Consider the following 23,688-nt stretch of genomic DNA (forward strand, 5'->3'; position numbering starts at 1 on the left):
TCCTCCCCCAAAATTGAACCTGAATCTGATCGAGTCTCTAGATTTCACTGCCAACTAATAGGAAGCACAGTAAACAAAATGGAACAAGTTACAAGACACACAAGGATGCAGTTAGCACCATCTAGACTGCAGGAAGCAGACAAATTGCGGAGGAAAAGAAGAGAAATGGAACTTACAGATTAAAAGAGACTTCAGAGACATAGCAGTCAGATGCAGCACGTAGACCTTGTTTGGGTCCTGATTTGAACAAATCAAGTGTAAAAAGAAATTATGAGACAATTGGGGAGATCCTAACAATAATTGGATATTTGATGATGTTAATTAAGGAATGATTATTTTTTAGGTATGATAATAAATAAAATATAAAAGTCCTTTTCTTGTAGAGATATCTACTGAACTACTTAGAGATGAAAATATATTATGTTTGAAGTTTGCTTCAAAACAATTGAGTGAGGGGGAAAGTGGGCGGGAGAACAGTTGAAGGAAGGTGAGCTCTGAGTTGATAATTGTTGAAGCCGAGTGATGGGTACATAACATGTATTATACTATTCTCTCTATTTGATATAGGTTTGAAATTTGTCATTATAAATGGGAAAGTCATTTTGATAGGACTTTCTAAATTGCTTTTCAGATGCTGAAAAAGTTTACATTCCCACCAACAGTGTATGAGATCGCCCATTTCCACACGCCCTTGCCACATTGGGTATTTGCATTCTTTGAATATTTTGCCAATCTGATAAGCAAAGTGGTATTTTGTTGCTTTAATTTTAAGGTATCATTTTAATTAGAGGTTTTGTTGCTATTTGCACCTCAGAGGGCCCTTCATCTTCTCCAGTCTCCAGAAACAATCTGCCTGTTTATGTTTTGTACAAAAGAAAAGTTGTTCTCAGACAGCTCTGTGAACCCAGCATTACAGGCAGTACAGCTATTGCCTTAGCATCTGTCTTTATTGCACTTTCATTTCAACCGGCACGGTTTTTATTTCTGGCTATAACACCTCAGTGATTATCAGTTTATTCCACGACCTGGATAGATTCTGGATAGAAAGTTAGAGTGAGGGTTTAACGTAGATGATGGGTGGTTTTTTTTTTAATCCTCAGCAAAAAGGTTCCTGTTTTTTCAATTGTCTGTAGTGGTGGCAAAATCCATTTGAAGCCTTTTTCATATACGCATTCCCTCGTCTGTAAGGAAGGCAAGGGACTCTCCAGACCTAGAAGCACAGTCTCCGCTTTGTTTCTGAAAAGGAACATGTGTGGCTCCCCACACACTGAGAGGAAAATATGCTGCCCTCATAATTGGTCTCAGTAGGAACCCGGAGCATTCTGTTGTGTTTGCTGCTGTCCAGTGTAGTTTCATGTTTCACTCTCGGATAAATTGTATCCTGAAGTGCATTATGTCGTTTCAGAAATAATTACTGAGAGTGATGTTAAGTGGGAAGGAGAAAGTATACCACGAGTTTAACAAATTCCTTTTCCTCTCGCCATGCTTTATTGTGCGTGACAAAATGCACGGGTGTAAACTATTTTTGTTACTAATCTTTTCCTCTAAGTGAAGTTGGCACCACGGCTCCCCGCCCTGCTGTTGCCTCAGGAGCAGGTGTGTTACCTTGTTGCTCGGGTACTTATGGTGTGTGTGCTGTTTACCTTCTCCTTGAATCCACTCAAGTCCGAAGGGGCCATTGTGATGTAGTAGAAAAGCAGGGCAGAGTCAGAATGTGGGTTTCATCTCTGCCACTTAGGAGCTGGGTGGTAAAGTGATCCGGCCTCAAAGGAATTTAGATACATGCCTGGCATGCAGTAAATGTCAGTTGAATTTGAATTATTAATGAAACAAATCTGTAATGCATGCCTACTGTGTGTTAAGGTCCATGCTATCTGAAATACACAGTTCTTACCTACAAATGATTATCCTCCCCGCTTTCCATCCCTTTTCGACGGTAACTTGCATGATTCTGGTATATGTTCCACCTGTGCTTCAGCAATCAGTCCCTCTAGGAAATGCTGAAGGCTTCAAGCCTTTTCTTTGCCACAGCCTTTGAGGAGAGTTCCAGCCCAGGGACGAGGAGGTTGTCGGTCTGTTTTGATGTCAGCTTTCTCAGCAGTGGCGAGAAGCCAGCAGTAACTTGCCTGACCGCAGTCTTTCTAGCAGCATCTGTTGGGGAAAAATACAGCTCAGCTTCATGGGAGTAACTCCCAATTGCTGAATCCATTCTTCCAGGTTGGCTCTGCAAAGAGATAAAGAATTTATGAGGAGTGGAGGTGGATATATGCTTTGGTTTGTTCAGTGTGTGATAACATTCATCACTAAGGCTGGCATAAGCTTTGAGTGGCTTAGAGTAAAGGGCGATATCGAAGCTGCGCTCTGAGACAGCAAGTGGGAGCCGATCAGATGAGGGTGCAGAGGGGGTGGCAGATGCAGTTCTATTGCCAGAAGTCCCTGCTCTTTTGCTTGTTGACCCCTCATGTCAGTGGGCATTTTATTGTTGTTATTGAAGTTGAAGCAGAAGCATCTCCCAGAATTTTGTCCTCCTGTCTACACTTCTAAAAGGCCCTGAGCTACAGATGGAATGTCATGCAAGAGTCTGGCTCCTGGGTTAAGTGAATGCATGTTAAAACACGCATGTGCTATTTGAGGTAACTGATTTTATCTGCTTTCTTCAGCCTGAGGGTTTCACATGTTGGGCAGTGACCTTTAACTGCCTTGGCAGGTCAGATTCTATAGTATTGTTTCTTTACAGAGTTTGAGAGGTTCTTAGACTTAGATGCACAACTGAGAAAGGATGTTTCTCTGAAGAGCTGCAGAATGTCATTTCCCAAAGGGCCAAATGTATTTCCACAAACTAATCTTCATTGGATACCTGCTATGTGGCCAGCAGCCTTTTAAGGTTGTAAAGGAAATACATGCTGTCACTTCGGTCCTTAAAGAACTTAACGATAATAATAATAATCTATTATTATTAATATTAAGCACTTACTAAATGCCAGGCACTCTACTACTGGCCTCATATACACATTGTTCCACTTAATCCTCACAACAACCTATGAGGTATGTATTACCATGCCCATTTTACAGATAGAGAAACACAGGTTCAGAGAAGTGTGTTAACTTGCCAGCATCTTAATCCAAATCTGTCTGACTCCAAAGCCTGTGGTCTGCTTGCGTGAGGTACAGTTAGAGAGGCAAGCTGGGCTCACAGGAAAATGCACACGAATTGGCAATGGAGACAAAGCTACGAGGAACAGCTAAGGTGTGACATGTCAGAACCAAGATTCTGAAAGATCTTGGCAGACTGAAAGAACAGAAAAGACAATAAAATGAAATTTACTAGAGATACATGGCCATTTAAGTAAAAAACAGCTATGTAAGTCCTGAGCAGGAGAAAAAGGGTTCAGTAGCGCTCTCTGAGCGGACAAGGGGACCCAGTGACCTGCCACTCCCAAATGGGGCAGCACTAGGACGTGGCGGTCTCCAGTAAACGCTGGTGCAAGCTGACGGGGATCCGCTGAGGGGTGGATGGACACAGCAGGGCCGTGAGCGATGGGTCAGTGAATTAGGGGTTTTGGTCTTGAAGTACTGGAGGAACTGTCTTCATGTGGCACAGGGGGGGCACTTACTCGGTGTAACTCGAGAGGGAAGTCGGGGAGGTCTCGACTCCACGGGAACATCCCTGAGCTGTTCCAGAACCATCCGGGCTGCCTGGTGGGCACCGTGAGGACACGTGAAGCCCAGGCTGGACGGTGTCGCTGGGTGGGATTCTGTGACTCCAGGGGCTGCAGAAGGTCAGAGCAGAGAGCGGACTCTGTTCCCAGAGGAAGCGGGCGACGAGGGCGGGGTTTAGACGGTTGCCCAGGGAAGAGCATTCTAGGCGAGGAAAGACAAAGAAAAGGGAGTAGGCACTTCAAAACCCGTGTCTTACTTGTTGAACAGGGGGAGGGCATGGCTCGAGTATGAGTAATGGTGCTAACGGGGCAGGAGAAGTGCGCTTGCATCAGAGGGATCTGAGTGGTATATAACCCGAGGCCGCTTATTTAGGAGGTGAGAACTTTTAAGGTACCATTATTTTCTTCCGGTGTATTTGGTAAAGTTGCATTCATCGAATCCATGACCCAAACCGTGTCTTATTTGCAAAAGACTAATTTCAGCGTGATGAACAAAATAGGCATCTCTTTCCTTGTTACTTACAAACCTCGGCCTCTCTGAAGTGTGTGAAAGGAGAGCTGGTATCCACTGAATTTTACCAACTGCGTCTTGTACCACGTGTTCAATTTTAAAGCCACGTGGTTGAAGGTGGATCAGATCTTTACCTGCATTATGGTGTGGCCACCTGCAAAGGCAGGAGGGTCCCCACCCCAAACCAAATTGAGGCTGATGATACCACACATGCTCCAGGAGGGTTTGGAAGGGTTTGTTTCTTTCATATTTGAAGTCTCCGGGGAGACAGGGCAGGCCCCTCATGCAGGTTTGGAAAGGCTGAGAGAGCAAGGAAGTGGGACTTGAGGTGAAGGGTGGGATCAGCACGAGAGTCCCCAGCACTTGGTCAGGGGCTTGTGGGATCTGAAACGCCTGCTGGCATCAGCGGAGCCCAGATGTTGGGCAGAAACGGCAAAAAGGAAAACAGATTCCTTATTACAGCCCATAGATGGAAATAAAAGTCATTTCTGCAGGGCCTTGAAGGGAGCTGGTGAGAAGAGTATCGCACCAAAACCTTGTATTCTGCGTGTGTGTCCCAGCTAACCCCAAACAGGCTGTACTAACGTCACGATTAAACGTTGTCCAGGCCTCGTTGCCGGTGCACAACCAGGTGTTGCCTTCCGTTGAGGGCGTGGATGGCTCGGACCCTTTGGCGACCCTGCAGAACCCCATGGCCAGGCTGGAGGCCAAGGAGGAGGAGGACGAGGAGGAGGAGGAGGATTCTGAGGAGGAGGACGAGGAAGACGGCGAAGACACAGACCTGGACGACTGGGAGCCTGACCCCCCTCGGCCCTTCGACCCACACGACTTGTGTAAGTCGCGCTGCCTCTCGGGAGCGTGTGCGGGCGCAGGGCGGGCTGGCCGCTGCCGGGGCTCCTGGTGCGGACGATGCTCCCGATCTAGGTGTCCCCCCGCTCCGTCCTCAGGCGGCCTGTGAAGGAGGCCCTGGCTGTCCCTAGAGTTCTGAGCGTACCGACGAGTGGACTGAAGCCCGGAGGAAGCTGGGCAGCCTGCTCGGCGCCACAGGGGCCGGGGCTGGGTCAGGACCGAGCCTCAGTCTCTGATCCCAGAGCTCCAGCTGCCAGACCGTGATGTTGTCCAGTCCTGGCAGATCCGGCCATTTCCGAGTCCACAAGTTCCTTTCCTGCTTCACCTCTCTTCATACCAACCTTAAAAAATGCCTGTTATAAAAAGACACCCCAGGCACCAGAGCGCTGCATCTTCTAACTTGACTAATGCTCTCCACAGTCTTGTGAGGTCGGCAGCTTTCCCAAGGTCGTGCTCAGTTGTTCAAGAGTCAGGGTTCAAACTTGGGTGTCTGATGGCTGCCGGTGCCCACGGTCAGCCGACACTACTGTCCGTCCTGCCTGCTTGAGGGGCGGGTCCTGCTTCCACCCACCAAGCCATTGCCGCTGCCCATCAACTTCATGCCTAGATGGCAAAGTCCTTATCTCCTCTTGTGAGTTACGAGACTCTGCAGAGCTCTGAGGTCTCACCGTATTTCCCCTGGACCTTCCGTGTAGTGGTGGTAGGCCTGTTTGCATGGGGCCAGTGTTCATCTCCACGCCCAACAAAGGGCTTCCTCAGTTTGCTTTTCTTTGAGTTCATAAGTTTTCAAGGCAACTCCTTAGTCAAATACACACAAGGTCACTTTATCTTATAAATATTAATACAAGGTAGCTCTCCATTATTGGAGAACTGTGGAAATTGAAAATACCCATTTTCTAAGTCAGGTCATCACACAGCCAGAGTTGGGTAAACTATAATTGGTTAATTAGATTTGTTTAGGGCCATGAGTATGCTCTCTGTGTGGCCCAGTCACTGTTCTCTGTTCTGTGGCTGTACCTATCTCATTCTGGCGGTGAGCTGACAGATGGGTGACACTGGGAAAGGGGGTGAACGTGGATGCTTAGTGCCAACCGATCACTCGCAAAATGAGCTGAAAGTACATATCAGGGCTGGGCTAACTGTGTCATCCAGGTGAATGAAGGATGGGATGCTAAATTCATTCATTTCAGCATTATGTTCACACAGTACACATGGAAACCTCAAACTCAACAGCGCTTTTTCTGTTAATTTAGACATGCCCAGACAATAAGGCTTCTATTAACTCCCTTTGAGGAAACTGATTAAACATTGTTGTCAGGTTTTTAAAAAACAGCTTTATTGTGATATAATTTACATACTGTAAAATTCACCTAATTTACATATTATAAAATTCTCATCAGATTTTGCAACATTTAGCCTAATAAGCTCTTCTTTTCTCTTTTCAGACATGTTATAATTGATTTGTAAGTTTAATGCCACTATTTGAATGAATATCCAATAGAGGAATAAATCACGGCCTGCAAATTATTTCCGGCAGGCCGCAAGCTAATTCTGCCTGATTTCAGAAGAAAAGTACAGGGTTTTAGTGGTCTCTGAGGAGTAATGTATTACAATGGAATGGGTATTGCAGTTGTAGGAGCTCATTGAGTTTGGGCTGGGAAATTTAGATTTGGGGATTTTTCAGGTTGGAACTTTTTCCCTGAGACTGTCACGCTGAGGATTTCCTTCTCGTGTAGGGTGCGAGGAGTGTAATAACGCACACTCTTCGGTGTGCCCGAAGCATGGCCCCCTGCATCCGATCCCCAACCGGCCGGTGCTGACTCGGGCGCGGGCCAGCCTCCCCCTGGTGCTGTACATCGACAGGTTCCTGGGCGGTGTGTTCTCCAAAAGGCGTATCCCCAAGCGCACCCAGTTCGGCCCTGTGGAGGGGCCGCTGGTCAGGGAGTCGGAGCTGAAGGACTGTTACATCCACCTCAAGGTAATTTATGCTTCACCAGCGTCCAGTCTCGTTCCGATGATTTTTAAGGGGCACGCATTTTCCCCCCAAGCCTCTTAATGCAATCTCATAGCAGTCCGCTAGTATTTTTCTTTCTATGCTTGACTTGTTTCAAATGGAGACGTTTTCTCTCTCACCAATGACACAGAGGGTACAGTTTCAGTACCCGAAGTCTTATGTGAATAATTCTGAGAGGTGTAGTTCTCAGGGGCTGGATTAGTCTGGGAGGGCTGCCAGAACCAAACACGACAGACCGGGGGAGCTTAAAGAACCGATGTTTGTTTTCTCACAGTCCTGGAGGCTGGAAGTCCAAGGCCAAGGTGCAGGCAAGGCTGGCCCCCTGTGAGGCTGCGCTCCTTGGCTTGCAGGTGGCTGCCCTGCGGCTGCCTTTGCACAGGGCTGTCCCTGTCTGCAAGGTGCCTCTGGAGCTTCTCTGTGTGTCCTGATCTGCCCTTCCTATGAGGACACCAGTCAGATGGGATTGGGACCCACTTTTTCAAAGCCATGGCTCCGAATGCAGTTACATTCTGAGCTACTGGGGGGCTAGGGCTTCAACATACGAATTTTGGGGGGACACAGTTCATCCCATAAAAGGGATTCGACAGCTTTTTTTTTTTTCAAATTAACTTTGACTGGAACACAGAGAGAATTACGTCGACTCATGTTATCTAAGTGCCCATGATGTTTTTAGGAAAATCTCTTTTCAGTTTTTGAAACAGGTCTATCCTGTTGAATCTTTTGTTGAAGAATAGTTCACAGTGTGTTACGGTATATTTACACTGATGTCTGTTCCTCACTTTTGATGCTTTTGCTTCTATCCAACCCCTCTGCTGTCTGCTTCTTGGAGAGCCACTCTGTAGAACCAAGAAAAGGCAGTGGGGAGGGAGAATTTTGGTGGTGTGTTTTTGAGAAATCAGCAGCTGTCATGGGGAGATTTTCTTGGTGAGTGCTCAAGGTGTCCTAGAAAGAATATAACTTTGTAAAGAGAAATACCTATCGCCAGGCTACACATTATAAATGAAATGCAGTTGAATCCCCAAAGGAAGTAACTTGTAACGAACTGGAGAGTATTTTGCTTGCATTTTCTGGCTTATTAGTAGCATTTTTTGATGTGTTAGTTAATGATGAAATATCAACCGAAGCTGTACACTCAGGGTGCTAACTTTTAGATTTTGCTGAGTAATCCTCCTGTAAGTGAGTCTTCAGAAAGTATCTTTTTCCTGTTCCATTCGGCAAGACACGATTCCAGTATCTTTCTAGACACAAAGGGGAGAATCAGCGTGTCTGGTTAATTTCAGGAACAATAGCTTGTATATCATTCCATGAATATCTATCATATTAGAGGTTTCGTGTATGTGTGTCTTTTTACTTTCACCCTGGTTGCAGGTTTCTCTGGATAAAGGTGACAGAAAAGACAGGGATTTGCATGAAGACCTGTGGTTTGAGTTGTCTGACGAGACCCTCTGTAACTGGATGATGTTTGTACGCCCGGCCCAGAACCACCTGGAGCAGAACCTGGTGGCTTATCAGTACGGCCACCACGTGTACTACACAACGATCAAGAACGTGGAACCCAAGCAAGAGCTTAAGGTACACGGGGTGCTGGGCAGTGGCGCCTCCGCTAGGAATTGCAGTTGCTTCGTGCTTTCCCTACTTTTTTTCTTCCCTTTGAAGAGGGATTCTTTAAAAAATGGTCCTCTTCTTGTAATTCACTTACTTACTGAGCACTTACTGTGTACTGTACACTTCTAATAATCCCACCAATAAAACAGAATGAAAAGTATATGACTTCTGAGCTCTATCACAGGCATTCATGACGGTATTAGGCCCAGGGGTGAGGAAGTAGTTGTTTTGGGGGCACAGACAGGTCTGTGTGATTAAAGATGGGCTGACTTCACATCATTTACACATTCTAAGGAAGAGTTAGTTGGGAAACAGGAGATCTTGTAAAATGGAATTCAGAGGTATGGGCAAGATTTCTTTATCTGAAGACTCATTTTACCCAAAGAATTCTATGCACTGACGTCTGATTTTAGGAATATATTTTTTGGGGATAACGCTCTGTAGGAATTTGTCTAAATATTAACTCTTGATGATTAATGAAAATTCTGCTATGATTCTAAGGGGAAATCCCCTCCACCACCCCCCCCCCCGCCCGCCCCCGTTTTTAAAGCTATGTTAGGAACATGGTAAAAAGAGGGGGTCAAAATATTAAAGTTATAAATGAAAAATATGTTAGAAATGATTGCTTTGGTACATGAACACTGAATAGCACTGTGTCTCAGTGTGGTAAAGTGAGAAATAGATACTTCTTTGGGGGGAACAAAGACCTAGACTTTGTTTAAAAGCTGTACAAACCCTGCGTCTTTGAAACCGTCGAGTGGATAGTACATAACCTCCAAAGAAAATGTGCAGAAGGAGATTCACATCTCACACCTGTATTCCAATAAATTCTTGATACTGAATGAATACTTTTTAACTGTGGAGGGGAGATTATTTTCTCTTTTAATGCAGTAGAAGGCAGACAGATACAATTAAATAAGAATATAATAGTTCAATATAATGAACAACCAAAACAACAGATAAAAAGAAAGCAACAGAATGGGGGAAATATTTGTAATACATGTTAAAAGGTTTGAGTATACAAACTGAGAGAAAGTTGTGCGCCTCTAACCTCACTACATCCAGATGGACAATAAATAAGTATTGGGAATAGACTTTATTTGGGGGAGGACTCAAATAGTAAAGAAATGTTAAAAAAAATTTTTAAATGTTGATAATTTAAAAACCCTTAAAGCAACTATGAGTTAATATTTTTGTTAATTTAAACTAGCAAAAATAAACAGATATAATACAAGGAATGTGAGGGTTTAAAAAATAGGGATGTTTGTTTCAGAATTGCAATATTTTATAGAATATTTCTGACAGTAGGCAGCAAAAATGTTCTTGGCTGAGTAAACCCAGTCCTTGAAAATAAGTCTGAGGAAATAATTATAAGCAAAGATAGAGCTAGATACATTAGAATTTTGTAATTTTTTTACTGACTCAGACATTAAGATGCACCATTATTTTACACACCGTTAAGAAAAAAAATACACTGCCAGCTGAGCTATGTTACAGTGCTTATTTTAATCAACAGAAGTAGTTATTTTATATTTATTGCAGGAGCTATTTTGGACTTATTTAGACATAATTTTGAAATCACATCACACTTATGCATATTTAAAAAGGCACACTATAAGCAAAATAAATTGGTTAAGGTATAAACTGCTTTCTGTGCAGTCTGACTTTTTTTTTCTTTAACTGGATCATTGTTTTACTTTATCATGGATGTTGTGCTTTTGTATATCTGTCATCTTCTGTGCCATCAAGATGTTGAGGATGATGCAGTGTTTTTAGAATAACTGCTCTGCTGTCACCTCTGGGATATTTTTCCAAGCCACTGATAGCTTTTCTGTAAGTTTTGATGCTGTGCTTTCCCATTGACTGAACCCATATGTGTCTTTTTCCTCAATTGAAACACATGTCCTTGGAAGTTGAGAGTTTTTTGATCAAGTCAGTGGGAAGTTTCTGATCACTCAATGTTTGATACCTTAATGAGAGTTCCTCCGGTATGATCACACCAGCCTTGCATTGCTTTGAAGTTTCTTTCGTTTATTCTGAGGGAGATGGCAATTTTTTTTGGCCTTCATATGCATTGCTTGGCAAGTGTAGCACCGCACGGAGTGCCAGTGGGACATATACCGGAATGAGGTGAGAATAGAAAGATCTCGGCCAGGTTTGTGCAGGAGCAAATGTAGGTGGTCACGGCTACGTCAGGGCAGTGACAAGTGCTGTGAAGGACACAAAAGGTGTGAAAGGAGCAGATAACAGGAAAGGCCCCAATTTAGGTGTGACGGGAGAGGGCAGGCCTTGCTGAGGAGGTGACAGTGGAGAACCCAACATTCCTGGTGGTGGAACAGCAAGGGCAAGAACTCTACATGCTGGAGGAACTGAAGGCGGGTAAAGGAGAGTGGTGGGAGCCCTTTGCAGACCAGCATCAAGCACTTGAGGTTTACTGAGAACCAAGCAGCTGTTGCAGGCCATTAAGCACGGGAGTGAGTGATGAAATCAGACTGTGTTTCCAGAAGACCGCGCGGGCTCCTGTGTGGGAACTGGAATGCAGGGAGCGAGAGTGGAAAAGCAGAGGCTCGTTAGAAAACCAGGCAGGAGCTCATCTTGGCGAGCATCTAGGTGGGCGGAGCAGACAGAGGACGTCTGAGCCACCGAGAGTTCTTACAGAACCGAGAGGCGTTACAGAAGAAAACAGAAATATGGTGGTCCAGGGGCTAAGGCTCCGCGCTCCCAATGCAGGGGGCCCGGGTTCGATCCCTGGTCAGGGAACTAGATCCCACATGCCACAACTAAGAGTTCGCATGCCACAACTAAAGATCCCGCCTGCCGCAACTAAGACCCAGGGCAGCCAAATAAATAAATATATTTAAAAAAGGGTTAGCTTTTAGATTTCAAGTCTGAGCAACTGTGTGGAAGGTGGGGTATTTATTGAGATGGGAAAGGTAGGCAGGGGTGGGGAGCGAGGAAGGGAGCATCTGGAAGTCAGTTCTGGACAAGCGCCATCAGGCAGGCAGTAGAATGTAGGTAGAGGGCAGGAGGGGAGGGTCTGGGGTAGAGGCAGTGACTGGGGAGTCATTAGCATAGAGTTGGCTGCAATGGATGCGATCGCCTCGGGGAGAAATCAGAAGGCTCTGGACTTGAACTACGCTTCGAGGAACAGCACTGTTCAGGGGTGCGGGAGGGGAAGGAGAGCCAGGCAGGGAGACTGAGCAGAAACAGCCCGCGGGCTAGGACGGAGGAAGAGGCTCGGGAAGGTGGGGCAGCTCTGGTGACCCAGCAGTGTCGGGGTGGAGCCACCATGATCACAGCTGTGGAGAAACCTGTGTTTAAATACAGATAAAAGAATTGGAAGAGGCTCTGCTTCATGCAGATCAAGAGACTATTGATGTTATCTCTCGTGAAGTTGTTCTAATAACAAAACCAGTTTTTTATCTTTTTATTTTTTAAATTTTATATATTGATTTTTTTGGCCTCACCGCGTGGCACGTGGGATCTCAGTGCCCCGCCAGGGATCGAACCCGTGCCCCCTGCAGTGGAGGCATGGAGTCCTAACCACTGGACCGCCAGGGAAGTCCCACAGGTTTTTACAAAGGAAAAAGAAAACACACAGTGTGTCTTGGCAGACGAACTTCCTGACTGACTGTCTGCGCTAACGGGGTCACCTCACAGTTCGGCTTCTTTTGTTTGTTTGTTTGTTTTCCGTGGGCTGTAGAAAATCCTGAATTGTTTCTTGTGAGCAGGAGGAGGAATTGAAGCACGTGAAGCACATCCGGTGATGCCCTTAGTCCTTGATGTTGTACTTGGCTCTTGCAGGTGTGGTATGCTGCTTCCTATGCCGAGTTTGTGAACCGGAAGATTCATGACATTTCCGAGGAAGAAAGGAAAGGTGATTGGACTTCTTCATTTTTTTGTATTTCATATATTGATTCTAAATTGTATATATTACTTACATCTTTATGCAATGTCTAATTTTTCTATCTCTCTGTATTTAAGATATTCTAATAGGTTCTTTAGAGCTGCACATCCCTGTCTAATTCTAGGGTCAAATGACAATGACATATTTACATTTCTTTCATGGGTGCTGGAAAATAGTATTTAATATAATGAAAACCTCCAAATACTAAATTAGGACCTAGATCAGAGGACGATCCCTATCGAGATGTAATCATCTCTGAACACGGCAAGGTAGGCATTGACTTTGTTTTCAAAGTAAATGTCACTGAAGTACAACCTACATACAGAAAAGTGCGCAAATCCTAAGTAATGGCCCAGTGAATTTTCACAACGTGAGGACACCTGGGCAACCTGCACCCAGATCAAGACACGGAGCGTGGCCATGGCCCCAGGACTCCCCTGAGCCTTGTAATTCCTCCTCACTCCCAAGTGTAACTAATCTCCCGACTTCCATTGTAAGATGGAAGATGTAAGATTTCCATTGTAGCACTCCTTGGCTTTCCAGTGTGGTAAGGTCGTGTGTGTGTGTGTGTGTGTGTGTGTGTGTGTATGTATTGCGGGGTGGGAGAGGGTAGCACAAGGGTGTTCGTTCCTTTGATGTCTTATGCAAATATATCAGAAAACAAGATCCTAAAAATTATTCTCTGTCAAACTTTAGCCTTTGATTTTATAACAGAACAGCAGACATTGGTTATTTATGAACACTGGGCTACGCTGAGATGGGAATGGTGTGGGTCCTGGGCATCTGAGTTTTATTGGTGCCTGTTGATCACCATCCTCCGTGGTTTCTCTCCCACGACTGCAGTTCTTCGAGAGCAAGAGAAGAATTGGCCCTGCTACGAATGTAACCGCCGATTTATAAGCTCAGAGCAGCTGCAACAGCATCTCAACTCGCATGATGAGAAACTGGATGTGTTTAGCAGGTATAATAATAAGGGGGAAGATTTCAAAAACTTAGTTTTTAAAGTTCCAGGGTCATTTCTACATCATCTGTGAATTTATGAGTCTGTGTGTGTGTGCGCACACGCGCGCGCTTGTGTGTAGACAGGTAACCGGGTAGGCTGCTGAAGGACATTTCTTATCCGTCATTTGCTTTTTTCCCCTGGTCCTCATTACTACTTGTGTCTTTTCCAGCATAACCAATACCCAGCAATAGGACATCTTTTCACCTTAGTAAAATCTCCCCTAACTAGAGATTCTGAAATAGGAATTCTTCTGATTTTCAAACTCTTTTCAGTAGTAGGATTCCTTCATCAGACTAAGTCCTATGTTTATTTTTTTTTATTTTTATTTTTTTTAAGGAATTCCTTTTATTTTTATTATTTATTTATTTATTTATTTTTAGCTCTGTTGGGTCTTCGTTTCTGTGCAAGGGCTTTCTCTAGTTGCGGCAAGTGGGGGCCACTCTTCATCGCAGTGCGCGGGCCTCTCACTATCGCGGCCTCTCTTGTTGCGGAGCACAGGCTCCATACACGCAGGCTCAGTAGTTGTGGCTCACAGGCCCAGTTGCTCTGCGGCATGTGGGATCTTTCCAGACCAGGGCTCGAACCCGCGTCCCCTGCATTGGCAGGCAGACTCTCAACCACTGCGCCACCAGGGAAGCCCAGTCCTATGTTTACTTCCCAGTATATAAGAAAGGTAGGTGAAGGAGAATTCCACAGGATGGGGTAGGCAGCAGCTGGATCACGTAGGCCTGATGGGTAGTGGTAGAAAATTTGAATTTAATTCTATGTGTGATAAGAAGTCTTTAGAGTCTGCTGATCAAGGGATATTGTGATGTCAGTTACATTTCTAAACATCACTGTGGATAAAAATAAAAACATCACCGTAGCTTGTATTGCAGTAAGAGTGAAGACAGGGAGTCTAGTTAGAAGCTATTTCAACAGTTCAGATGAAAAATGAGAGTGGTTCCGGGCAGAGTAGTCCCAGTGGGACAGATGTAGGGTTGCCAGCTTTTATGGGATTTGAAAAGAGAGGAGATGGTGTGAAATGGCATTTAGGGAAGTGGGAGAGTAAATATTCCAGGGAAGTCCAGTGTGATTGCCTGTAACGTGAGTGAGGGCTCACGTGAGTCACGGCTGTGTCGTCGCCAAGCGTCTTTCGCTGCGAGGGTGCCGGTGCAGAGCCGGCAGGGAGTCGGTTTCACCAAGCGCGTGCAACGCAGCGAGAGTGATGAAGCAGCAGTGGGGAGGGAAGAGCATGTACAAGGGAGTGACTCCCGTGAAGGACCTTGGAGCTTATGAGCGGAAGAACGGAGAGGAAACATGAAGAGGACGCAGGACTGCAGACAGGGGGCAGGACTGGAGTGGAGCTGGTGGTGAGGGGGAAGGATCGCTGAGTCCAGGCGCCTGAGGGGGTGAGCTGGAAAGTCAGGACACGGTGTAGCAGCGGGCGAGGCATGGCATCAGGGCAGTGGGGTTCCACACCTACCAAGGACGACAAGGCTGAGGGTGTGACCACGGGAGCAAACGTCTGGGGTGCGTGGAGGACACAGCAGGAGTTCCGTCGCTCCCTCCTGTGTATCCCGAAAACTTCGACCATGGCTCTGTTATAGCACTTTTTTTTTTTTTTAATTTTATTTATTTATTTATATGTTTTGGGCTGTGTTGGGTCTTCATTTCTGTGCGAGGGCTTTCTCTAGTTGCGGCGAGCGGGGGCCACTCTTCATCACGGTGCGCTGGCCTCTCACTGTCGCGGCCTCTCTTGTTGCGGAGCACAAGCTCCAGACGCTTGTGCAGGCTCAGTAGTTGTGGCTCACGGGCCTAGTTGCTTCGCGGCATGTGGGATCTTCCCAGACCAGGGCTCGAACCCGTGTCCCCTGCATTGGCAGGCAGATTCTCAACCACTGCGCCACCAGGGGAGCCCCTATAGCACTTTTTATATTCTGTTGTGAGGTTTGGTTTATATGCGTGCTGCCTCTACTGGACATCTGAGGGTAAAAACTGTTGCATATAACTTACTGTCTTTACTGTCAAGCTCCATGCATGACACATTGTAGATAAAAATGTTTGTTAGCCAGCTGTTAAAAGAAATTTGAGACAATTAGGCAAATTTGAACTTTGGCTAGATTTAATAAATGTTGAGCAACTATCAGTTATTTTTTAGGTGCAATAAAGTTGTTGTGGAGATATGTGTATTATATATACATATTATATGTCCTTATGTTTTAGAGGTACATATTGAAATATTTACAGATGAAATGATGTCTGGGATTTATTTCAAAATAGCCTAATGGGTATGTGTGTGGGAGAAGTGGTGAGGCTATAGATGGGATAAAACTGGCCATGAGTTGATAAGTATTGAAATGAGGTAGCGGGTACACTAGGCTCCTTGTATTCTCCACATTTGCCGAGGTTCAGAATTTCCCATAATAAAGAATCTTTTAATGTGGTGTTTACTGGATGCGCTATGGAACCGGTGAATTAGAAATTTGTTCTGACCTTCCAGAAGATTATAGTAAGACAAGGGCATTCCTTTGACTCTATAGCCACATTCCATGGAAGGAACATGAGGTGAACAAGGGGAAGACTGGAATCTTGTCTCCAGGACACACACGAGGCGTGTTCTGTCCTGTCTGCGTTGCTCACAGAATCGCAGAGATGTGTGCGAGCTTTCAGAATTTTCGGTAGCAAAATGGTGTCAGTGCTTTGACTTTTTAAAGCTCCTTTTATTCTGAATAATTTAAGACATCTCTTTGAGCTATATAGATGGCAAAGATGAGAAATTTGGAAAGTGTGTATTAGCAAAGTGATTGTTTCCATTAGAAAAAAAGAATCAGGAAAAGAAATAAAGTGAGAGGAAATCAAGATTTGGGGTGAATCCGGATCATTCAGGGAAATATTTGTTGTGCAGTATTGTGTAACCATGACTATCTATAACCCAATGTCTTGTCCCCAGAACAAGAGGCAGAGGAAGGGGGCGAGGCAAGAGGCGGTTTGGCCCGGGTCGACGGCCGGGACGCCCTCCCAAATTTATCCGCTTGGAAATAACCAGTGAAAATGGGGAAAAGTGTGATGATGGGACACAGGTATGGGGGATGGGAAAGCAAGAGCTCTTCTTGGACGCTTGATTAGAGAACTTACGAGAAGCGTTACTGGACTCCAGTACAAACGCCTTTCAGAGGGTGGCAATCCTGCCTGTCAGTGCTGTGCTGCCTGTTAATTAAAGTCTGACTAGAGAAAGACTAAAAAGAACGTTTTTTCAAACGTTACTTACAACAGAAACCCAACTCTGCTGCCCTAAAGGTTTGAAATTGTCCAGAGACATTATTGGGGGACTCTGTTTAATTAGTTTAAACAATTAAAATGATGATATTCAAGAAGAGTCCTGTCATAGTCTTCTCCTCACAAAATGATCTGGAAATGTCTCACGGTTTTTCCATCCTCTGGATGGTTACCTAACTAATTTTCTCAGAAGGAAACTATTCTTTTCTGAGCATAACGACGCTAGTCATTTAAAAAATAAAGCAGCAGTTCTAAATCCTAGCACTAATGTCTATCTAGGTAGGGACATAATGGCTGGTGGTTGCAATTTCAGGACTTGCTGTACTTTCCCACCAAGGAGCAGTTCGATGAGGCTGAACCTGCAACTCTGAATGGCCTGGACCAACCGGAGCAGCCCGCGCTCGCAGTCCCTCAGCTGCCACCGGAAGCCCAGTCTTCTCTGGAGCACGAGACGGAAACGCACGAGCTGCACCTGCAGCCCCAGCACGAGGAGAGCGTGCTGCCCGCGCAGAGCACCCTGACGGCCGACGACATGCGCAGGGCCAAGCGCATCCGGGTAAGTGGGATGCCCGGGTAAGTGGGACGCCCGCCCCACCCTCTCCCAGCCCTCCGCCCCGCGGGCGCTGACCTCTCTCCAGGCGGCCAGCCGCGTAGGTGCCCGGCCGTTCGCCACCACTTCTAAGGCTTGCTGGCATCTAGCCTATCACAGGCTCAAGCCCCTTGTTTTGGAAGAAAGTATGAACTGTTTCTCTGGGTCTCTCGGTCCCGTGGCAGGCTGGCATGGCCGGTCCTAGATTCCATCAATGTAGCAGTGACTCAGAAGCCTGGCTCTTGGCAGCATCCGGACTAGTGTAGTTAGAGTAGGATAACTCTCTGGATCCCTAAACTCACAGATTGGAAATGGAGAGATAAGTACACTGAGTTGTAATAGTTACTTACATTGAAGCCGGGCTAATGTGTGCTTAATCGTAGCTCTCAAGTCAGTTTGGGGTTTTGAATTTGTTTATCAACGGTTTCCCAGGGGAGACTGGCAAATGCCGGGACGCGTCAGTGCACAGGGACCTGAGTCCAAGTTGATCAGGCAGGTGCAGCCCACACACGGGGACAGCTCGGAGCTAAGCTCCAGGTTCGGGGGTAGGTCACTGTCTCACCGGGGTGACTTGTGACTTGACTTCAGGCCATGCGGCTGCAGGGCCTCCGCGGCTGCAGGGCCTCCACGGCTGCCTGGCCGGGTGTGTTTTGTCCCTGTTTCACAGACAGCGTTGAGTGTGCGTTAGGACCTGCGGGGGATGCGTGTGGAGAGCACCGTGGTTTTGTGAGATCAGTGTCTGTGCGGACAATTGACATCCAGAAAACAATGACTTAAACCCGTGTTTGTGGTAGCAGGATGTTTAAAGACTTTTCTTAATTCTTTATGTGGATGAAAGAGACTTTTTGTATAACTTCCCAGGCTTTACAGTTCCTAGGTGGACGATCATTTTAGCTTATGTTTCTTTTGGTCTTATTTGCCTATAGGCTAGAAGGGACCTTGAACAATAGTCTAGTCCGTGCCTTCATTTAAAAATACATTTAAATGTTTGTTCTGTATGACACTGTGGAAGAACTCTGAGCAATCAGGCTAAATAGACTTTATAAGGGTCCTGAAATGGAAACTTATAAAACTTATGGCTCCATGTATATTATTTCAAAAGGATATGTAAACCTACATAAATACAGACCAGAAAGGCAAAAGGCTATGCATACCTTCCATCTGTCATGCCACATGATTCCCAATCTGCATTTCACTCTTTCTTGGGCGATTACTATCTTTTCTGCTTTGGCCATTCTGATTTTTCACTAGGTCCATAGAAATGCTTTCTAGATTTAATTTTCTGAAGGAAAAAACTAAAGCCCACATGTTTCGTGAGGTGTGGATGTGTAAGCATAGTGTAGCCGTGATCGTACCTGTGTTCTGGAATGAACTGGGTTACTGGTTTTGGAACAAGGTTCCTTGTGTCAAAGCAAAAGCCATGTGTATGTGGCTTTTGGAGGTCAGTCTTAGGTGAGCCATTTTTTTTTTTTTTTTTCCTCTCACACATTCTAAAAAGCAGGGGCTATGTATTTTTTCATCTTTTCTATCCAGGTTGGTAATGACCAACTGAAGGGAAGCCTTCCAACCCCATTGGTAATGTAACTATTTTTCTCTCCTCTAATGCTGCCTGCTCAGTTGGAGCTGCAGGTACGTTTGTTTCCTGTGTTTCACTCACATAACAGAATGTTATTTAAGTGTTTGCCTGACCTGCTGTTCTTTGCAACCTGTACTTACTAAATCCTGGTGGAAACGACAGTTTGGTTGCTACAGTCAATGCAAATTAGTTAATGAATAATGATAATTTATTTTCAAATAGTAAGTGAGTGGGCTGCAGTTCGCTCATACACACAATGAAGGGTAGGACTAAGTGATCTCCAAGGTCCCTTCCAGCTCTGAAACAACTGAATGACTTCTGCAGTGGCACCGAGTTCTGACTGTATGTTCAGCACTGCCTAGGTACGCAGTAGAATTTTCACTGGTGTCCTGTCCTCTGGGATCTTCCAGTCTAATTAGGGAGGCAATGCTAATGTAAAGTGGGTCACAGTTAAGTGCTACACGTAAAGGTAGAGCCTATAATTGCTATCAGAAGTTGGAAGAGTGAAAGGCCAAAGAAAGCTGGAGTTGGGGAATAATTCGTAGATGAAGTGAGAGTTAATCTGGTCCTTGAAAGAGAGACAGGAAGAAGGGAGATGGTTTCAGAGGACGGCAGCCATAGCATCAAAGGCCGACACCCAGGAACTGTTTGGTGTGGTTGCTGGCCGGACCTGAGCACGGGTACCACCTGGAGGGTAGTGGAGAGTAGCACATACCGGGCAAGGCTAGCCCATTAGAGGTTTTGAAAACTGGGCAGAAAACAGGCCAGAGAAAAGTTGTTTTAAAAAAAAAAAAAAAGCCAACAAACATGATTGATTTCCTTTTAGTGTTAGGATCAAAATAATATGAAAATTAGTCAATTTAGGTTCCTTTAGCTATTAACATCAGACTTTAGAAACGTTTTATGGTTTTGTCTGCAAAGACTCTGTTGACTCAGAATTCATCTCAGTGTGGGTCGAATCCCTTGTCACAGGTTTTAGCAATGATACCATTTTGTCACCTTTCGAGGAGCTTATGTTCCATCCGGTACAGAGTGGTTGGCCAACGTCAGCTCTGCGACCTATCTGTGCTGCTTCCACCCTTTCTCATGATTGCTTCTAGAAAATGTGTACCAATTGTAGCTCTGAACCGCAGAAGATACCGTAGAGTTGAAATGGCCTGCAAGTGGGTTGGGGGGGGTGGACAGTTTCAGCACTTCCACTACCTTGTAATGAGAGGGTTACATTAGGATCATTCCATCAGAGAAACAATCTAGTTCTTGAGTACTTAGTTCAGTGTTCCATGGAAATCAAAAAGACAGTAAGAACAAGGTTTGTCGATAGAGCTAAGAAAGTGGAGCCTGGCGGCTGCTGGGTTTAGATCAAGGGTCTGAGGACACTCACACTAAACAGAGATGACAGGAGACTTACTAGCATAACGGACCGAAACAAAACCACCATCCAGATTTGGTGCCCAAGGGGAAGTGGAATCTCCGTGGGACCAAGATCAGTTGTTGTGCGTTATGTCTGCCCTTGGAAACTTCACTGAACTTGGGTAAAGGAAATGATGCTTACATTCCCTGAGCACTATAAGTCTTGAATCTCTGAACCTCAGGATAGCATCTGTTCTTTTGCAATATTTCCGTAAAGCTTGGAAAGTAGCCAGAATCATGAGAGCTTTTATGTAAAATAAGTATCTGTCCAGATAAGGTAGAAAGATTAGGTGACCGCTAAACCGTATAATGAAGTGAAAGAAAGCTCTGTGGCTGATTTGAAAAAGGTCTGTTGTTTATGATCTCTTCAGGTGGTACAGAAAAGATCTTGAAATAATTCTTTTTGATTTTCATATTAAATACATTTCATTAATTTGCAAACTTTTATTGACACTTCCTATGAGCTCAGCTATTTTTTAAGAGACCTAGATACAAAGGAGAATAAAATATGATGCAACCCCAGTCAACCTGGGAAGATGATGGAATTGCGAAATATTTACTCAAGATAAATGAGTAGGTAAAATCTCTCTCCCAACCCTATTAGAGAAGCCCTGAGAAAGATGTTCTCTGCTGTATAGGAACTATGTTCAGAATTTTCACTAAGTCAACAATAATTATTTTGCTTTTTCCCTAAACGATTATTTCACATTAAAGTTACTTCAGGAGTTGCTGCTTGTGAATAATTTGAAATTAAGGGTTTAAGCATTGTTCATTGTACTTTTTTCATTGCACAAATAAAGCATTAAGACCTCCATTAATTCTTTAATTACTAGTCTCTTATAGTTACGTAAGCATACCCATTCACAGATACATTTTTTTGAGGGATTTTTTCCCCCCACCTCATAGCTATCTAGAACTTTCCCCCTGGTGTTTTGAGGAATTTATGAATGAGTCTTCATTATAGTAGAACTAAAATATTGATTCTGTATTCTCTGTGTGAAAGATGATTCTGTTGGTTTGCTCTCAGTAGAACATGAGTTGTTTTCTCAGTGGTGGTGATGAATTTGCACTAAGTAACCATCTTCCCTCACTGGGATTCCCTATAACAATTGCATGAATTTACAAGATGGCTAATCAGCATTAGAAGTGCAATCTGTGACTGAAAAACAAAAAAGAGCGAAATTGACTGGTCTAGACAGGGAACAAAGCAATAAGCTTAACCCAATTAGCAAGGCATTCTAACCAATGGAACTAACCAGCTACACTGAGAAGCTGTCCTGTGCATTTCCTGAGTAGGAAGTGATTAAGGCACATATTCCATTTAGAACGTGTGCTTACATATCTTGTCTCAGCTGCAAACACGTTCATGTAAATCTGTATCTTCGTTCTCTTTCAGTTCTTTTTCATAAATTGAGATATAATTCACTTACCATAAAATTCACTTTTTTTGTAGTGGTTTTTAGAATAGTCCCAAAGTTGCACAGCCATCACCACTAATTCCAGGACATTTTCATCACCCGCGAAAGAAACCCCATATCCGCTGCCTGCTTCCCCCAGCCCTTGGTACTTACTACGCTTCAGTTCTTTTTATTATCTTTATTTTTGCTAAGCATTTGAATCAAGCTTCAAGTTCTTTTTCTCAAGGACTTCAACAAGTAACATTTGGCTGACTCACTCCAACCTCATCATGCATGTGTGACTCAACCCAAGTCATTTCTTCCAAATCTTCAATTTTTATTCTACTTGACTCGGGGGTTTGTTTTGCTCTATTGGGTTGGCCAAAAAGTTTATTCGAGTTTTTCTGTAACATCGTATGGAAAAACCCGAATGAACTTTTTGGCCAAGCCAATATAAGTCCTCTATTTTTTGAACGTTACTTAGATCCTCTCAAAAGAAAACACACACACATAGACATAAAACAGCACACAAAAGGTTGTCTTTTCAAGATGAACTTCTTTGGGGATGGCTTCATTTTTAATGTCTTTACCAGAAAAATCTTTCAACTGTGTGTCCTAGAGTTTAATTTCTGTGGAAAGTCTGTGATTGCAGAGATTGTCCTCTTTTCCTATAAATGTGCGAGCTGCTTACACACTTAACTCACTAAATAATCTCATTTGTGTGTGTCTTTCAGAATGCAGCTCTTCAGCATCTGTTTATTCGGAAGTCCTTCCGGCCTTTTAAATGTTTGCAGTGTGGGAAGGCCTTCCGTGAAAAGGACAAACTGGACCAACACTTGCGCTTCCATGGGCGGGAGGGGAGCTGCCCATTGACCTGTGACCTCTGTAACAAGGGCTTCATCAGCAGTGCGTCCTTGGAGAGCCACATGAAGCTCCACTCGGACCAGAAGACTTACTCTTGCATTTTTTGCCCAGAATCCTTTGACCGCCTTGATTTGTTGAAAGATCACGTGGCCATTCATATCAGTGATGGCTACTTCACCTGCCCAACTTGTAAGAAACGGTTCCCAGATTTTATCCAGGTGAGTGTCTGCTACCGCGATGCCTGAACACTTCCTCCTTTAGGTACAAGAAACTTCGAGTTTTGGAAGATTGAGACAGCCTGTCGTCTGCATTTGCATTCCTTCTTCGCAGCATCTTCTTAGTTGAGTGTGGTATTTCTTCAGTCAACCTACTTTTGATAAGCAAAAGGTTACTATGACCCTCAATTGTCCAAACAAGACATTGGCATTTAAACATTTAAGTTGTATTACAAGTAATAAACACCCAGATCTGGTTATAAGCTTTAAAAAGTCTTTCTTAATCCTTGCCAATACCCACTACTCATAAAATATATGGCGCGTGTAGAAGACATACTCCCATTTCCTGGCCTGGAAACATTTTCTCCCCATCACTTTGGTTTCCTGTCTTGTGCTACTAAGGTGATGCATTTTGGAAGGAAACAAAGAGAAAGTTGGTATATAACATACTGTTTTTTTTTAACTTTTTATTATATATTGGAGTATAGTTGGTTAACAATGTTGTGTTAGTTTCAGGTGTACAGCAAAGTGACTCAGTTATACATATACATGTGTCTATTCTTTTTCAAATTCTTTTCCCATTTAGGTTGTTACATAATATTGAGCAGAATTCCCTGTGCTATACAGCAGGTCCTTGTTGGTTATCCATTTTAGTTTATTTATTTTTAATTAATTATTTATTTATTTTATTTTTGGCTGCATTGGGTCTTCATTGCTGCACACAGGCTTTCTCTAGTTGCAGCGAGCGGGGGCTATTCTTCGTTGCAGTGTGTGGGCTTCTCATTGTGGTGGCTCCTCTTGTTGCGGAGCATGGGCTCTAGGCACGTGGGC

General features: G+C 44.4%; 1 protein-coding gene across 3 annotated transcripts in view; it reads left to right on the top strand.

Moving 5' to 3' along the window:
- Window positions 1-23,688, top strand: part of PRDM10 (PR/SET domain 10) — a 125,048-nt gene that overhangs the window by 82,357 nt on the left and 19,003 nt on the right. For 2 of the 3 annotated variants that reach the window (XM_061202300.1, XM_061202299.1), the window contains exons 5-12: window positions 4,778-5,003; window positions 6,756-6,997; window positions 8,402-8,605; window positions 12,443-12,515; window positions 13,389-13,506; window positions 16,481-16,610; window positions 17,120-17,362; window positions 22,513-22,860. In XM_061202300.1, coding sequence (XP_061058283.1) covers window positions 4,778-5,003; window positions 6,756-6,997; window positions 8,402-8,605; window positions 12,443-12,515; window positions 13,389-13,506; window positions 16,481-16,610; window positions 17,120-17,362; window positions 22,513-22,860 — 1,584 coding nt within the window. The remainder of the gene's footprint in view (window positions 1-4,777; window positions 5,004-6,755; window positions 6,998-8,401; window positions 8,606-12,442; window positions 12,516-13,388; window positions 13,507-16,480; window positions 16,611-17,119; window positions 17,363-22,512; window positions 22,861-23,688) is intronic. The other variant, XM_061202301.1, reaches the window with a different exon arrangement.

The sequence above is a fragment of the Eubalaena glacialis genome, chromosome 10 (genome assembly GCF_028564815.1).
Source record: "Eubalaena glacialis isolate mEubGla1 chromosome 10, mEubGla1.1.hap2.+ XY, whole genome shotgun sequence".
In the NCBI taxonomy this organism is placed as follows: Eukaryota; Metazoa; Chordata; class Mammalia; order Artiodactyla; family Balaenidae; genus Eubalaena; species Eubalaena glacialis.